At 50.2% G+C, this 18,248-nt stretch overlaps 1 protein-coding gene across 2 annotated transcripts in view; it reads right to left on the bottom strand.

Moving 5' to 3' along the window:
- LOC106853687 (gamma-aminobutyric acid type A receptor subunit theta) overlaps positions 1-18,248 on the bottom strand; it is a 74,268-nt gene that overhangs the window by 5,005 nt on the left and 51,015 nt on the right. For both annotated transcript variants that reach the window (XM_014877086.2, XM_014877087.2), the window contains exons 5-7: positions 5,865-5,947; positions 1,827-1,964; positions 251-403 (exon numbers count right to left, since the gene is read on the bottom strand). In XM_014877086.2, coding sequence (XP_014732572.1) covers positions 251-403; positions 1,827-1,964; positions 5,865-5,947 — 374 coding nt within the window. The remainder of the gene's footprint in view (positions 1-250; positions 404-1,826; positions 1,965-5,864; positions 5,948-18,248) is intronic.

Below are 18,248 nucleotides of genomic sequence, written 5' to 3'. Positions count from 1 at the left end.
CAAAAAACCCCCCCAAAACCAAACAAAAACTGCCAAAACAACAACAAAAAAACCCCAGCCAAACACAAACAAATAGTAACTCTTCTGATTGAAAATGGAAAGATTTTCTCAGAAAAAAAACTGTGTCCATTTGGGATGACAGCTTTGATGAGCTTGCTTAATTGCTACCTGATAAATAAAAGGGATTTTCTTTCTTACAGCTGATGTCCCTTAAAAAAACACCTCCAAAATATAATGAAAAGGTGCATACCCAGTGCCACTCGTGCAGCAGAAGCATCATAATTGATCCAGAAGGAGACCCAGGACAGGATGGTGATGAGGATGGATGGCATGTAGGTCTGCAGGATGAAGTAACCGATGTTCCTCTTAATCCGGAAACTCAGGGATAAGCGCAGATACGAACCTGCCAAGGGGACATTAGAGGAGGATGTGGTTTGAGGGGAGGGCAAGGCTGTATTTGTGCTAAGAGCTTAGGTTAGGAATTGAAATTTTGTTTGGAAAAAGTTCCCAAGAGGCAGGAATAATGAGAAATCCCCTGTTTTCTGCAGCTGGTTTTGCAGACTGGTCAGTTTATGCAAGGGATCTCTTCAGAATCTGCTCAGCTGTCCCAAAGTATTAAGAAGAAAGGAAACTCTGCATAAGTCATATTATTATATCAGCCATCATGGGAGAATGGCTGTTCAGAGCTGGAATTGCTCTTATGGTGCCAGCCAATCTGATGGAGGCTTCCACAGGAGACTTTAACCCTATATTTGGGTGCCACAAGATAATTTTCCAATGTTTCATGTGCCAGCTCTGCCTCCAAACAGCAATGAAGATCTGAATCATATTTTTCCCATGCTGTTCTAAAAATGGGTTATGGTCGGACTGGGCAAATTCATATGCAAATAGAGTACTGTTAGTTAATCTGAAGGTCTCTTTTTTATTATTTTCAAGTTGTTGCAACTTCCTCCTAATTTTTTAGCAAACCTAATGAGGATAGTGAGGACAATAAATACTTTTTACAGTCCTTCCACTGGAGCAGGCTAATTTTGACAGGGACAAAGCTGTGCCTCTTTCATTGCTGTGAGACAAAGTCCAAGTCATTCCTCCTCCCCACCTCTGTCCCTCAGGCAACACAGGAGCCTGAAACATGGGTGTGATCCTGGCTGGCAGCTCAAGTAACAAGAAAACAGCAGTTTTAAACCATCAAGGATGTAGCCAGGGATAAAGGAGGTATTGTTCTCTCACCACCACGTGCCACTTGTATGGCTTGAGCACAATATTTCACTAGTTTTTTGTTTTTTTTTTTTTTTGACAGGTATGTGCTGTGCTGTTTTGGCAGTGAACTCCACCTCAGACCAGCAACCAAAATCCAACCCCCTCCAACCTTCCAGCCAGCAGCATCTGAATCGTCCCAGGTATTCTCTCCAAACCTTTTTATTGCCATGTACAGATGGGTTTGCATCATTTCATAGCACACTTGCTTCTCAGTGGATATATTTTCTCCTTACTATTGCACCCACATTAGCTTTGACACCCAGATGTAAACCACATAAAAATCAGATGAAGGCTGAGAACCTTCTGAAGAAGTTCTGAGCTCAGTCATTATTTTGACTAAGAAACAGGAACAATTGCGGCAAAGAAAATGATCCTGAAAGTCTTTGAAGAGAAGCAGACACAAAAAAAAAAAAAAAAAAAGGGAAAGCTGGTGGGTGCAGAAGACAACTTTATTTTTTAGAGGAACCCCAAGGTGAAGCTTGGATCCTAAGTTAGTAGCCCAGCACCTGGATCAGAGGATTCAGACCAGTTTGCCCAGTGCATGCATCCCTTCACCAGAGACTCACCAGTGGTGAACACCACTTCCCTGCTGACCAGCCTCTGCTCGATGATGGTGAACTGGGGCAGCTCCAGCACCTCCATCCCTGTGACAGCAGAGTCATTCCCTTGCCAGAAGAAGACAATGTCATCCACCGTGTAACCATCTGCAGGGAGGAAGGAGCACACAGGCAGAGCTAAGCTGACAGGCTGCACCAGATGACACCTCCATTTGCACTAAGGTGATCTGGAAAAGGGTCCAAAAGAAAGCCCACCAAGCCTAGCCTCTCCCTGATGATTTACTTCCCTTCTTCAGCTGAGCTTGGTAATACAGTCCCCAGGTGAAGAGGAAAAATTGGCCAGAACTCCCACTTCTGGCTAGAATTCAGAAACAAAAGGTGAGGCGTGGCCCATCCAGCCTTGACTTGCACCACGTTAATTCCATGGCTGATATGACAGGGACTTGTGCACCAGAAGCCTCTGTCAAATGCACCAAACACAGCGTTTTGCTTTTTAAAAACTGCCTCCTTTTACCAGGAGGGGGAGACCACACAGTACAGACTGGTGGGACTGGGTAAACAGGGCAGCTCAGTATCAAAAATTCCCAGAGAGAAGAAGATCTACAGCAGCAGTTTGAAAAGAAGTTTGAAGATCAGAGCACCTCTCTTTTCTAAGTACTCTCAGTCAAAATTCAAATCCAAGAGGTGAACAGAGTCTCTGAGGCTGGGGGCTGCTTTTACCAAGTGCTGGCTGAGAAGAGCAGAAATGGGAGAAGAGAGGAAGTGGAGTGAGACGCAGATATTCATCCCTTACATTTCAGGGCCATGGGTTTGTTAACTCAGCCAAGCTTCTTGCTTTAACCCCAAAATATCCATGGCAGACAAGGCTGCATGGGCTGGAAATGTGACCCCCAAGTGCTCTGGACTCGTGGGGAATGAGGCCCAGGGGATGGAACCATGAAACCCCTCAGCCACCAGATGTTCACAGCCCTGCCCTGTCCTTGTGGCAAGGATTAATCACAACCTGAAAATCAACAGTGCTTGTGCCTTTTGAAGCCCTTTGGCTGTTGCTGCACAAGTGTGGCCTCAGATCCCAAGTAAAGCTTCATGGGAGCAGTGAGATAAGCCAGGCTTTGTTACAGCTCAGGGCAGGGGTGCATTTGGAGCCTGAGCCTCACCTGTGGCCACAGCAGCTCGTGTTCAGCACCTGCAGTGCAGCACAGCAGCCTGGCTTAGCCTCCCACCCTGGCAGCACAGGGTGGTGGCCATGGCAGGCTCACGGCCACTCAGCAGAGTGCCACCACTCCCAGCACCAGGGGATCACTGGATCAGGGCAATGAGGAGCTGTTGAATGCACCACCGAGCAGAAATCCTTCTCGGGGGGCTGAGGGTTACCCCAGCTCAGAGCTGAACCTTTGAGGACAGTGTCATCCCGAAGCTGCTGAGTGGACAAAGGGCTCAGCAGTGTGGTGTGATCTCACAGCAGACCCTGCTTTGAGCTACAGGCTGGACCAGAGACACCTCGAGGTGTCTTCCCAAATGGAATTATTTGATGACTTTGCAGTCTCTCTCCAAGCCCACACCCTGTGCTCTCAGTCATTACTGCACTTACTCATGGGTGCTAAAATATAAACCCAACCTTCCAACTGCCACGCCACATCTGCTGCTGATGGAAATCAGCTAAGCCAGGGCTCCACCTCCTCCCCCAGCTGGCATGTTCCTGCTCCCACAGTGGGAAACCATCACACCTTGGAGCCCACAAGGGTTTCAGGAGCCTGGGATTATCCTCACACGCCAGCTCTGTGCACAGGACCTGGTGTTTGCATCACTCAGCTCCGGGGCTGTAACCAGCAGGAAACATCCAAGTCTCCTCACTCCTGCTGATTCCAGCAGCTCCAGCACCCTCCCAGCTCAGAAACGTTGTGTGTGATTTCACATCTCAATTCATCTGGCTCAGACTCTCAGCCTCCTGTGGTAGTTCCAAATTTCTCCAGGAGGTTCCCGAGCCCTTTCCCCCCACCATTCCCCCTCTGCAGAGGTGAACTCAGCCTGTAAACAATTCACCTCCCCACCTCCTTTGCAGTAAACAAGCCAGACCGAGCTATTGAGGTTTCTCACTGCACAACATCTGCTCCAGCCCTTGAACCACTTTTTTCCTCAACCTCTTCCCATTTCTTAGCTTCCTCCCTAAATTTTGGAACTCCAACGTAGGCAGAGCAGTTTCCCCATCTCAGTGACATGTTCAGAGGCCAATCAGTCCTGATGGCATCAACAGTCCTGAGCTCCCCTGGTTTCTATAACAGGGCTTGCTCCAGCCCTTTGTGTCAGAGCCACAGAACCTCCAGCCGTGGCTCCCGGGGCTGCCATCCCTTCCTCACCTCCCGTGTGGCCCCTGGGGATGGCCCTGCAGTCCTGCACACAGGCACAGGGCTCTGCATTTGGCTCTGCTCAAAGCCCTTCCGGATGGATTCCCATTGGGAAGGATTCAAATGCGCAGCGAGTGAAGCCCCGCACGCTGCTATCTTCATCATCCACAAATTTAACAGCACTGACTTCAAATTTACTTCCTGATCAGCAATGAAAATGTCAAATTACAGTAACTAATTTTAGGAGATCTCACAGTTAACTAGCTCTATTCCATTTATTCTATGACCTGCTGGTGTTGGGTACCAATTTTTGTGGTTTTATTTTTTTATTATGGCATTATGCAATATGAAATCGAGCATGTTTTTCATGAAGCCATTTTTTAAAAGTGTTTCTAAAGGGAAAGGTTGCTCGGTCTAAAAATAAATGCTTCGCTTTGATTTCTAGCTTTAAAGAGAAAACCAAATTTCCATTTTACTTCTAAAAAGTAAACGAACTTTCACAAAGACAAGTCATTTCCATCTGAAATATCGAAAAGTATTGATGTGACGTCTTAAAATGTCAGATTAGCAGCCTGTTTGCAGCCTGCCTCATCAGGTTTTTGTTGGATCCTGGCACACAGATAGGCAGGGGTATACGTGGTGAGGGATATTTTTGGGATGGAGAGATGGGATCAACAGGCAGTGCTTATCTCCTACAGGTAAGAGCCCCGAGCTGCTGTGGGGCAGGGGACCCCATCTCCCTTCTGCTGCTTCCCAAACCCAGCACCACTGCATCAGAAAAGGGCTTTTTCTCTGAGGTTTGGGTCAGTTTTGTATTTTGAAATACATTGGTTTTATAATTCAGCCCTAAAAAGGACTGATGTTCCAGAGTCGTGTGGAAGCACAGAAAATGGAGCCCTTCAGATTGTGAATGTGCAAGTGTGTAAAAGACAAAAGCTCTGAGGAAGGAAACAATTGAATCTCCTCATCTCAGCCCGGGTCTCAGGAATATTGTGAGCAAATGTAGCTTTGATGAACAAATTGGCTTGACATGACCCATTAAGAACAAAATCTCGACAGGGAGAACTGTGGGTAATTCCCTGCCTTCTGTTTTCTTGGTTCTACTGCAAACTGTCCCCAAACTGCTGAGGATTGGCAGAAATGACATTCTGGCGTTTGTCCCCTCACATCCATCCCATGACCCTGCTCGTCCCAGCACCCAGGATGGGTGGGATGGGCAGGGCAGCTCCCAGCCATGGGTGCTGTGGGAGCAATTCCCAAATAACCAGCACTGGGGCTGCAGCAGCTCTGCTGGAGCTCTGCTGCTCTGGCCCAGCCCTGCAGGGACACCACGGTGCATCTCTATGGGAGAGGTGGGCCTGCTCTGCCAGCACAGCTGGGACAGGATTTCCATGGGACTCCAGGGAACATCCAGGCAGGGATGAGGGCTTGGGGGCCATCTCCCACATGGAGAGGAGCCAGCCATGAGCAAAAACAGATTCCCAGGGCTTCCTTAAGGCTAAGGGAGGCTTCCACCACACTCCTGGACTGATTTTAAAGCCCAGCCTGCTAGAGCTGCATTCTCCTGGGAATTTCCCCGATGGGTGGGGGAGCCTGGTGCTGTAGCAGCCCTGGGAGCATCCCCAGGAGCAGGGAGCTGTGGCCAGGGTGGGTGGCACCAGGTGGCAGCGGGTGGCAGGGGATGTGCCCGAGGCATACGCACAGCTCTCGATCTCCAGCGTGCAGTTCTGCTGGTCCAGCGGGTACCTCCGCAGGTCCATCATGCAGGCGGCCGTGGTGGTGATCCTGAAACGAGAGGATAGGAAAAAATATACATATATATGTTAAAAAAAAAAAAAATCTGTTGTGTCTGCTTTTTTCTCACCAAAAAAAAAAAGAAAAAGAAAAAAGGAAAGAGAAAAAAGGAGAAATGAAAGGCAGAAGTGAAAGTCAGGCAGCATTTGGGGCCGCTGTTTCCCTGGAAACCAGGGAGATCCAGGGTGGGAGGTGTGCAGGGCGGGGGGCTGATGCTGCTCACCCCCAGTGGCACGGCACAAACCCTCCGTGACTCACGTCAGCGAGGCAGCATCTCTGTTCACGGGGTGGGCAGGGAGCTGTGTTCCTGCTCTGTGTCTCCCTGCAGAGAGACAAAGAACCCGGGAGCAGGCACAGCTCCGACTTGGGGGGGCAGAGGAGAGGAGAGGCTGCCAGCATGGAACAGGGAGACAGCAGGCACATGTCCGTGATGGGATTGATCCCGTCACCCAGCAGTGACCTCTGATAACCACATTATCACCCCCCTTCCCTCATGAGTTACCCCAAATCCCCAAATTACAGCCCCCCCATCCCTGTGCCCCTCCATCTTACCCACTTTGGCCCTGCCAAACCCAAAAACCCAAAGTCAAACCCCAAACTCCAGAGCCCTCTGGCAGAGCCCTCCCGCTCCATGCCCCGCTAACAGAGGCACTGGTGCAGAAATGATTGCCTGGTCATCAAAGACACGTGGGGGATGTGTGTGGGGGGGTGTGCATCCCCCCAAAAAAATAACTATGGGGAGAGGATGAGGGTGGGTGCTGCTTTGGGGGTGTTGGAGCACGGGGAGGACACAGAGGTGCCCGTGCTGAGGTTCAGCTGAGGATGCCAGCAGGGTCTGTGTGTGTGTTACACCTTGTACAGGAAGGAATATTGTACTGCTCTGGGGATTTTGGGGTGGGATAGATGAGGACAGGGGAGGCAGGGACAGAGTTAACTCCCCAGCATGGCAACACCACCCTGGAGTTAACAGGCTGCCCCTATTTCTGAAATCTATAGCTCCCCTCACCCTCCAATGCAGTCTTCTTCCCGTGCCATGGATGTGTGCAGAGTGCTGGAGAGGGGGGAGAGATTGCTGCATTCTCCCCCTATTTTTTCAATTAACCATCTGGAAGGCATTAATCAAGCTACACATTTTTTACTATGTAGGCATAACCAGTGAACTGTTAACTAGAAAGCTTTATCTTGTGAGCCCTGTGGCCTGAGAGAGAGAAAAGAGAGGGAAAAAAGGAAAAAACAAGAAAGCAGGGAGGATGAGATGGCGAACCAGTGAAAGAAAAAAAAAAAAAAAGAAAAAAGAAAAAGCAAAAAATATCAATGGTAGAAAAAGAGACCAGAAAAGGGGAGAATATGGGTGAAGCTGGACATAAAATTGGAAATGGGGAGAAGGGGGGAGAAGGCGGGGGGACAGAAGAAGGTGGAAGAGGGCTGCCCCAGTGGGCTTTGGGGACAGGGGCTGTGGCAGGGCAGGCTGGCAGCCCCGCAGAGCTGCTGGCTCTTTAAGAAATCTCGTGTGCTAAATTTATCTTCTCTGCTGTCTGTGAAGTCTGTTTGTAGGAGATGAAGCCTTGAGGAGAGCCTTTGCCACTGCCTGCCGTGCTATAAATAGATCCGAAGAGACGAAGGGAATTTATATATATCCTCACTGGGTCTAGATACAACACTGCAACTGCCCTCTCTCCGAGCAGGGGGCCCAGGCGAGCTCTTAACCCTTTTATCTGTAATGCATTTGGGGTGGAGGAGAAAGCTCAGAGGGGGGAGAAGGACAACAGGACAGCAACCACTTAAAAAATTACCACCACGGCTTTGCCGTGGCGTGGATTGCCTTTACAGCCTGCCAGCTTGGCAGGTCTAGGAGAGCAGCTGGAAAAGCAACGCCTGTCCCACCCTAATCCTGCTGTGCTGGGGTAACTGGGCGTCGGGGTGGTGGGGGCAAATAAAAGGGGAGCTGCAACCTTGGCAGGAAAGGCCAAGGTGGGAGGTGCAGAGCCCAGGGTGGCGGGGACCGAGGAGTGGGATGAGTCATCCCCCGGTGCCGCACACAGCATCCACTCTCAGGATTGTACTGCACCCCTGGGAAACCGCGGCCACAAACGCGCTTCCCTCCTTCCCCTAAAGTGTGAGACGCAAAAAACACCAACAAACGTATTAAATGAAAAATTTTCCACCCCATTTGTGAAGCCCCAAGGGCAAAAACCCTTGCACAGCGTCCATCCCAAAATCGCAGCCTGGCTGGCTGGGCTGGCTGCAGAAAGCACACCCAGGCTCCTGCTCTGCTCACAGAGGGACCCTCTCGCCAGGATTTGCTTATCACCTGCAGTGCTGGTTGGAAATGCAGAGCGTGACACAGTGAGATATGGCCACCACACTCCATGCACCAAACCCTGCTCACACTGGCAGCTGGCATAAATCCACAGCCACTCCAATGATTTTTGCAAGATCACACCAATTTATATCGGCAGAGATTTACATCAGGGCAGAATTTAGCCCTGTTGATTCAAAAGGAAGGGACAGGTAGGACAGAAAGGAGAAAAACAAGATTAAGAGGACATTTGTCCTCAAAAAACCAGATTATTTCTTTCTTTCCAATTAAAGGGCAGGTATATCCACACTGTGCAGCTCAGCATCCTCCAGAGATACTCCAGTTGGATGCAGATCCCAAACTCCAGGTGATCTGCCATGTAAAGCTGCTTGGGCAGGTAAAATTGGAACCATGTCAGGTTTTGCTGTGGTTTTTGAGCAGAGGTGGCACAGCTGTGCCAGGCTGTAGGCACCTGCTCATCCAGAGTGTCCCACCTGCAGTGCCCGGCCAGCCCAGGGACACCAGCACTGCAGAACCACCCAGGTGTGGGGACCTGAAGTGGAACAAGGTTCAAGAGGCAGCTGGGCTGGGGCACCAGGTCAGGTCCTGCTTCTGGGCTTGCTAAACCCTGATAAACCAACCCAGTTTGGGATAAAGCAAGTGATGTACCCCAGAGAGGATGGAGGTGTTTAATCCTTCAGACTTCACATCTTATGAAGTATCCTGGACACCAACTTCCCTTTGATAGACCCTGCTTGAAGACTCAACATTCACCTGCTCCTGGAGGGGCCAAGGAGAGCTTTCTCCTCTGGTGGCTGTGTACCAGGGGCAGGTGGGACTCATGGAGGGATGAGAGGCTTTGTGCACCTCTGGCAGTCAAAGGGGAGCATGAGCAAAACTCAGTCACCCCAGTGACCTTTTGGGGTCACAGCAGGTGCCACCTCTGGTCCAGAAGGCCACAGCACCAACCTTTGCCTCATTCTTCCATGGGTATAAATGTATTACCTTGACACACTCGGAGCTGTTGTGTGAGGGGATGGGTTTGCTTGGTACGTGGGAGGCTGCATGGAGAGGACAGGATAAAGGGACGGATGAGGGGACTGACACTCAGGAGCTCCTGTCTCAACAGGGTTAAGAGAAAACCAAGGTGGTAGGAAAGAAAGAGGTGGAAAAATGAGGAGAGATGATGGCAGGAGCACAAATAGGGAAGACAGGAGTGGAGATGGCAGAAAGGAGAGCAGAGAGTACAGGACAGACCAGCAGGGTAAGGGGAGAGAGGAGGATGATCAGGGGACGCACGGGGTAAAGCCAGAGGAGAAGGAGAGGTTAAAAGAGGGAAAGCAGAGGAGAGGATACTCCCTCAGTGAGCAGGGGGATGAGGAGACAGGGAACAAACCATGATGCTGTAAACAGCTCTAGACAGAGCACACTGCCTCCAGAAGACGCAGGCACAGTGAGAGGGAGCAGGGAGCAGAGGGAACGCCAGGGAAGGATGCCACCTTCCCCGTGGCGTTAGCATGAGGCGCTGGCGCCCGGCCAGCCTGCATCTTCTCCCTCCCCCTCCTCCTCTCCCGCTCCTCTACCCACCTCCCTCCCCTTTCAAATTCAGAAATTTGTGTGGTGTGAAATTTCATCTGCCTTGACGGCGATTCACAGAGACGCTGCCCGTGGAGGGGAGCGGCTCTCCCGCACCGAGCGCTCCACGGAGCGCCCAGCGCCTTCCACACCCAGCCTGGCCACACCACCAGCACCCTCCAGCTCCCCTTCCCTCCCTCAGGCCATCCCTGACCACCCCACAGGCCTCTGGGTCAGCCCCTCACGTTCTCCATCTTTACAGCTCCTTCCCTACAAAAATTAGAGACATTCATGCCCTGGCCCCTAATAGTTTCTCCCGGGGTCTGTAGGCAGTTGTGCCATCCAGGTAGCCAAGGCCACCTGCTCTGCTACTGCACTGCACAGCTGGCAGGCAAACACAGCTCATCTGGGGGAGACTGGGCTCGGGAGAAAGCACAAAAAAAACCCAAACCCAAAACCAAACACCAAAAAAAAACCCCCAAAAAACCCCAAAAACCAAACCGAAGAAAGGGACAAAGGGACCTGGATGAGATGTTAAGCAGCTCAGGCAGGCTGATGGAGATCCCCTTCTCTGCCAGCATCAAGAGGATCAAGCAGAAGCCAAGGCAACATGGATACCTCACTCTGGAGAGTGCCCTCATCCCCAGAGAGGTAGGGACCACCTCTAGAAAAACATCCATGGAGCTCTAAGTCACACAGGGCTAGTTCTGGGTGCCTGATTGTTACAATGAGGAAAGCTCTGCTCTCTTGAAGCTTGTATGGCCAAAGCAGATGTTGGCGTGGGGAGGGGGCTGCAACCTCGACTGCTGCTCTGCACTGAGCCCAGCAGCAGCAGAGCACAGCCCCACACAGCTGCAGCTCAAAAGGGAATGCTCAGGTTGCTGCAAACCATCAGTTCTCCACAAATATTTCAGTTCTCTGACATGAACACCACCAGCCATTTCATTCCCCCTCTGATCCTCCTCATCACTGTTTATTTATTAATGGCTTCTTCTGTCTTATTTGGAATGATTATATAAGTGCACAGGCATGGAGCAGGATAGAGCTCCAAGCTGCCATTAAACCCTGCTGTGGTCCAGGGTCTCCTTTCCACCTCCTCCTCTTTCCCCTGGTGCTGGCCACCTTCAGGGGAGCTGCTCATTCAGCTCCTGCCCATTCAGCTCCTGCCCATTCAGCTCCTTCCCCAGGCAGATCTCCCTCTGCTGCAGGCTCTGAAAGCCCTCAGCCGCCCATTCATCCTCTGCCTCATCTCCAGAGTGCTGGGAGAACGGAGCTCACCAGCCACAAGTAGGAGGGGTAAAAGATTCCTTCCCCAAAACGTGGCCTGACTGCACAAGGAGCAAGTCCAGGCTTTCCAAGGAGGACTGAGTGGGAGAGAGGAGAGGAGAGGAGAGGGTCATTACCTTTGAGGCATTCCTAAAGTGACTGGGGGGCTTTCCCCTTAAAGCTCACCCTCACAAAAGAAACTTCTGCATCATGACTGTGTCTAACCCAGCAAATTAAAAATGCCTGGCACTGGTTTCTGAGGCCAGTGTCAACTGGCATGGAGCAGCCTTGGTCTACACTTCAATTCCTACCCCCCAGGAAAGGGTCTGGCTGCATGCACAAAGCCTTTTGGGAATGGTCACCAGCCTCTGCTGGGCTCTGACTGGGGAATGCCCAAGGGACTGTTTATGGACACAGAGCAAAGGCAGGAAACAAACTGACTGTGGAGGACACTGATGTTCAGTGTCCAGGAATATTCCCTGACACCTTTGGCTTGGAAAGGACACTGACTAAAACTCAGTACGGCTGAGAACAGGAGGAGAACAGCACAAATCCCCCCACTACTGCCTTTCTAATTCCAGGGGAGACACAGCCAGCAAGCACCTCACCCTATTTCCCAATAATGGATGAAATACCATGATGCAGGGGCTAACACAAACACTCTCTCAGTCAAAGACAAACATTTAAGTTGCTGGTTGCAAATTTCTGGATTCCAGATCTCCTGAGAAGCTAAAGATGCTCCCATCCCCTTGGGATGCAGGCTCCCAAAGCTCACAGCAGTTTGCAGCAATAAGGAGAAGGGATGGAAGCTCAGGTTCTGCAGGACTTATTCAGGCTCGCCCCATGGGGCAAGTTAGACTCCTACGGGAATTCTGGTGACTAAGAGTAGAAAGAGAGGCAAAATTACTGTTTTGCTAAACATGGGAATAAAACCAAAACCGAGTTCTTATTCTGTACATTCTCAAAGTCAGTCATAAAAACATGCTGGCAAATGTCACCTTCTGCCTGGCAGTAAGCACAAACTTCCAAGGGCCTGAAGGGATTTATAAACCCGTGGTGAATTTTGCCATTCTTTTAACACAGTCTGATCTTTGCAAACTCCTGGAGGTCATGATTGAACCAAGAGAAAGGCAAGGATATGGAATATTTTCCCCTTGTGTCTGTTTGCCCAAAACTGACTCCACAAGCCTTGGCACAATCCTGCTAAGGTCACTCTGTATCCAAAAGCATCTGTGCTTGCATAGGCATCCTTTGATAAATAACAATGTGCACTGCACTCAGATGGGAGAGGAAAAGGAAGCTTTTCTAAACCAGTACTCAGGGTACCACTCATCTTAACCAACCATTTTTCCACCCTGGGAGAGTGCAAAGCTGAGCTGCCTTGACTGCAAGGTTTTGTTTTTCTGCCCTTTTATTCCATCCCAAAGCCACCGTGCATTTGGCCAGCTGCCAGCTGAATTGGGGAACAAGAGGGAGGTTTAAAAATGTTAAAACACCTTTAAAAATGTTATTTTAAAAATGTCCTTTCTGTCTAAAAATGTTCTTTTCCTACAATTGTTTCAGATATCAGTGACTTGCACTTAACAGAGGTATCTCCCTTCACGAGCATCAGGCTGGCACAAGTTGCATTAATAAAACAGCATAACTTAAACCTGTGGGAGGTGACAAAGAACAGGCAAAGCCCAGAGACAGGCTTAGGAGTGGTGGCTGGGACAGGATATGCAGGGAGATGAAGAGGTGCTGCCTGGGTGAGCTGGGGGTTCAGGGCACACCAGCTGTCTCAGGAGACAGTGGATGCTCCCTGACCTCTGCTAATAAAAAACTCAGACTCATAGGAGATGTAGCACAGGCAGCAATTCCAGCCAGGATGGTGCTTGCCTTTGTTCTTGCAACGTTAAGGATGGAGGAGCAGCTCTGGCTTTGCTGCTTTGTCCTATTTTATTCTCCCACACCTTCTAAGACTATTGAGAAAATTCATATTATTAAACTTCCTTCAAGTGCTTCCTGTTAAATCCGTCATCCCAACCCTAGGAGACAAAAATGCGGGAGAGGATCTTTCTTTAACCTCATCTGGGGAGCTGAGCTCTTCATTAAACCCTGATTTCCCCTCTAAGGAACTCCTCTCCAACCTCCACATCTTTGTGCTGGGGAGCTGGCACAAGGCAGAGCCTGGGGGTGGGAGCAGGACAAGGCTTTAGGATCAGCTCCAAGTGGGGGGATGGAAGAATGGATGATGGATGGATGATGGATGGATGATGGATGGATGGATGAGGGATGATGGATGGATGGATGATGGACGATGGATGGATGGATGGATGGATGGATGGATGGGTGGATGGATGATGGATGGATGATGGATGATGAATGGATGGGTGGATGATGGATGGATGGGTGGATGATGGATGGATGGATGGATGATGGATGATGGATGATGGATGGATGATGGATGGATGATGGATGATGGATGGATGGATGGATGGATGGATGGATGGATGGATGATGGATGATGGATGGATGGATGGATGGATGGATGATGGATGGATGATGGATGGATGGATGGATGGATGGATGGATGGATGGATGGATGGATGATGGATGGATGATGGAGGGTGGATGGATGGATGGATGGATGGATGATGGATGGATGGATGGATGGATGGATGGATGGATGGATGGATGGATGGATGATGGATGATGGATGGATGATGGATGGATGGATGGATGGATGGATGATGGATGATGGATGGATGGATGGATGGATGGATGGATGATGGATGGATGATGGATGGATGGATGGATGGATGGATGGATGGATGATGGATGGATGATGGAGGGTGGATGGATGGATGGATGGATGGATGGATGATGGATGGATGGATGGATGGATGGATGGATGGATGATGGATGGATGATGGATGGATGATGGATGGATGATGGATGGATGGATGGATGGATGGATGGATGGATGGATGGATGATGGATGATGGATGATGGATGGATGAGGGATGATGGATGGATGGATGATGGATGATGAATGGATGGGTGGATGATGGATGGATGGATGGATGGATGGATGGATGGATGGATGGATGGATGGATGATGGATGATGAATGGATGGGTGGATGATGGATGGATGGATGGATGGATGATGGATGGATGGATGGATGGATGATGGATGATGGACGATGGACGATGGATGGATGGATGGATGGATGGATGGATGGATATGAGCCCAACTTTTGCACTCCAGCTGTCACAGGGGAGACTTCTGTTGCCTTTGCCTAACCTTCAGAGGGAGCAGGCAGAGCTCCCAGAGACTGGGTAGAGCCTGAATCATCTCTCACATTTCCAGACAAACCTCTCTCAGGGAGGGAAAGGGAAGCAAAAATAGTGGATTTCTTCCCTGCTGGCCTGTGAGATGGGAGAAGAAATTGCTCAGTGGTCTCAGTACAGAAAAAAACTCCTCGGTGTTAAAAACTCCTGTCTTAACCCATCAGGCCAGATTCTCTGCAGAAAATCAACGAACACCCGTGGGGAAAACAAGGAGATGGCTGCACAGCAGCTCCAAGTGAGACAGGAGCAGAAGAAACCTTTCTACTGGCTGGAGAGCTTAATAACCCCAGACTGGGATCTGGGGAATGCAACACTGCCAGGGCTAAAACCTGATCAAGGGGCAGGTTGGGGATGGGGGTTTTGGAGAAGCCTCAGGAGGAGCCCCAGCCGTGGGGAGCAGGCAGGGCAGGCTCTGGGGTGGCAGGGGGGGCTCTGACAGTGGGATGTCAGAGGTGGGATGTTGGACATCACCCTGCACTGCTCCACAATGCCAGGTGAGCCAGAAGGGATGTCCTGCCCAGCAGCAAGGTCTGGTCCCCAAGTGGGCCAGCAATGAGAGGGTTGGTGTCCCCCAGGAGTCCCCCAGGAGCACCTGACTGGTGAGAAGTCACCACGGAGAGCAGAAATTAAGAGCTGCCAGGGCAGATACACCCAACATCTCTCAGCTTAACCCGCAAATTTTGAGGTGTTTGAAGCACAGCAATTCTCTCCCTCTTGCTTTACGGGATTTTTTTACCCTGATGAGAGGGCTCAGGAGAGCATTCCCTGGGTTGGGAGCCCCACGGTGTCTTGGCACCCCTGAGTGCTCCCGAACTGACTCATCCCTGAAGCACACCTCGTTACATCACCAGGGCCAGGAATAAAAACCCCCACCTCACACACGCACACGTTCCCAGCACCACCCCCACCTTCGCAGGAGGAGATCCCTCCTTCCCTCCGCGCAGGATTCTGCTTCCACCACCAAATTCCTCCGCAGCTTTCCAGTTGCTCAGTTTACACTGCCTGGGCTCCTCGCCAGCCAGGCATGGTCCACGCTGCTCCCTGCCTGCTTCCCAACATCCCAGATCCCCCACGAGCCCAGGGATGCAGCCTGGCCTCCTCAAATCACCTGTTTTGCCAAAAAGCCGGTTCTGCCTCTAATTAGAATGAAACCAAACGGCTTCAAGATTTCCCTGAAGGGGGTTTTAAAGCTGCTTTCAAATACAATTCCCCAATTACCACAGGAGAATTTCAGCATTGTTACAGTGGTTGCTATTTTTAGGTTTCTGAAAACAGACAGCAAAATGCTGGTGACATCAGCACTTGACAAGTGTCGACTTGTTTCACTACCAAATGGATGCTGCATGGTCTGAGGAAGGAAAGAAAAATCCCAGACCAATGTGTAGCTTGAATGTGTGATAATGTAAAGCTTATTGAATATTGGGGCAGGGCTCCAGACAGTGTCTAGAGGTCGAGAAAAAGCCTTGGTAATTCTTTTACTCAAACATCAATAGTGGTTGTAAAGCTGCTTGAAAGAGTGAGGGAAATATTGACCTAAGTGAAACATCAACATTCTCTGACATAGTTTTTCTTAAATGAAAAGATTTCTCCCTAATTTTTGTTTAAAATTTGATGGGACCAATGCAATTTCTGACCAATTAAAAAAAAAAAAAAAGGCGCCATTAGGTGGAAAAATATAATAAATTTAGCCAGTGCTATGCAGCTTTTCCTCACTGGTATACCCACCTCCCTCCACCACCCAGCAGCTTTGTCTTTGTGGGTAGCACCTCCAAGCCTCCCTTTCTGTTGCAATATTTCCACATCATTTTATCACTCCCCAGTTTCACGCCGTGGGTGAACATCCCTCCTGTGCTTCACAGGCACTTCTCATTCCAGCAGGGTGCTCAGGGCCCAGGTGAGCTCAGGCACCACCGTGCCAGGTTACACCTCCTGCATCCTCCCATCCCACTCGGGGCTCATGGAGCTGGGAGTGCCCTCTGGGCTGGCTCGGGGCTCAATTTCGCCTTCTGGGATTTGTGCCATCTGGTAACTGGGAAGGGGGTAGAGAACACCAGTCCTGCATCCCAGCATCACTGCTGCTGTTTATTCATTCCTTTTGTTGGAGACCTGGCAACCAGCTTTTAATCTGAGCCCCGTGGGAATGAATTTTGGAGTAAGCTTTTGTATCGAACGCTTCCCTGAGATGGAGCTGAATTGCACTCCCTTCAACCATTAATTTGCTAATTCCACCAAAACCAAGAAGAATATGCTTTTCTGACTCCCAGCTTTTGCAATGGATTACAGGGCTTCATTTACTCGTGCAAACAAGTTATCTGGAGCCTGCTCTTGTTCTCACACAAGTCAGAAACTGCTCATGACTTGGGCGTGCCTTGACTTGGACCCTGGGGTCTGGTCCAGGGATTGAGCCTGGTCCTGCTGGTCCCTGGAACACTTGCTGAAGGCAGAGGCCTGCCAGGATGTCATCCTTCCCTGCTCTCTGACATCAGAGCCTGCTGGAAAAAAAATGAGTGTTGTGCCACAAATAGCATGATTGAGTCACTTTGCTACAGGATCAGCTCAGAGGAGGGGGAAGCGCCTGGCGAGAAGGTGGCAGGAGAGGAGCAGGAGATGTGGGATCTCACTCGGGGGAAAACAGGCAAACAAAGGGAAAGGAGCAGGTATTGCCTCCTTGGGCCCTCTGCCATCAGGACCACTCCATTTCAGAAATTCCTCCACAAAATGCAAGACAAGAACAGGCTTCAGAGCACAGGGCAGACCTGCACTTCCCTTCTTGTTGGTAGGGCAAGCCTGGCTGCACATTTACAGAGAGGAGGGTGAATATTATATTATTATGTACACAGGTGAATATTCAGGGACTGTTTTCTTGCTTGCTTACACCTGCTGTGTATTTTTTAGTAGGATCACCATTATTTGCACCTGGAAAAAACTGGACCTAGTACTCCTGTTTTCAGCAAAATTGCAGGAGTCAGTGTAGAAAGCAGCCCTAAAGAAATCTTTTTCCTACCACTGTGAGCAAAGCTAGAGGGACTTCAAGCTTTCAGGGCACCTGGCTTGTACCCCCAGTGCTTCCAGCAAGCCATCCTGACCTGAGGTACAGCTGAGGAGCAGTAGCTGCCATTGCTCAGAGCTTCACTTCTGCAATTGCCATTTTCTCCAGGGGCAAGGGAGCAGCTTCCAGGAAAACCAGCCAAAAGTCAAACCAACACACAACCTCTTAGTGAGGCCCTGGAAATAGTGGGCAAACAGCTGTCATTTTCTTTCATTTGGCCTGGGTGCAATTTTCCTCTTCTCTCCCGTTTGCACAGGTTATTGTAGGGAGCTGGGATGGGAGGAGAAGGGAAGGGAAATGTGTGAGGAGCTGGCACAGTGTCCCATCCCCAGCCAGCTCGAGTGCAAACCCTCCAAGGATTTCCAGTGCCTGTCACCCGTGCTGCTTGGTTCACACTGCTGGTTCTTCGAGCTGACTAAATGGCAGATGATAAAAATACACCAGCACTTGTGCTGTGCAGGTGTGTGCAGAGATTGCCCACCAGCCTGGGGGAGGCAGCTCTGTGCTCAGGTGGGCTGAGCAGCAGCAAAGAGCAGCCTGAGCCCCCTCCTTCCTGAATTTATACTCCTACCTGCCCCCAAGTCAAAACATCTTCCTGCCTGGCCTTCACTCCTGTTTTAATACAATGAGACAATCCGGGGGAGTCAGCTGTGGGACTGCTGCAGTCTTTCTGGTGGGTCAGTAAAGCCAGCCTGGGGCTCTGTGACAGCTTCAGACAAACATCAACTGGCCCGAGGGAGAGAGATGGATGTACCTATCCTGGGAAGGG

Source organism: Sturnus vulgaris, chromosome 14 (assembly GCF_052056855.1).
Source record: "Sturnus vulgaris isolate bStuVul1 chromosome 14, bStuVul1.hap1, whole genome shotgun sequence".
Classification (NCBI taxonomy): Eukaryota; Metazoa; Chordata; class Aves; order Passeriformes; family Sturnidae; genus Sturnus; species Sturnus vulgaris.
The sequence above is the reverse complement of the archived record's forward strand: the minus strand, read 5'-3'. Positions and strand labels throughout refer to the sequence as shown.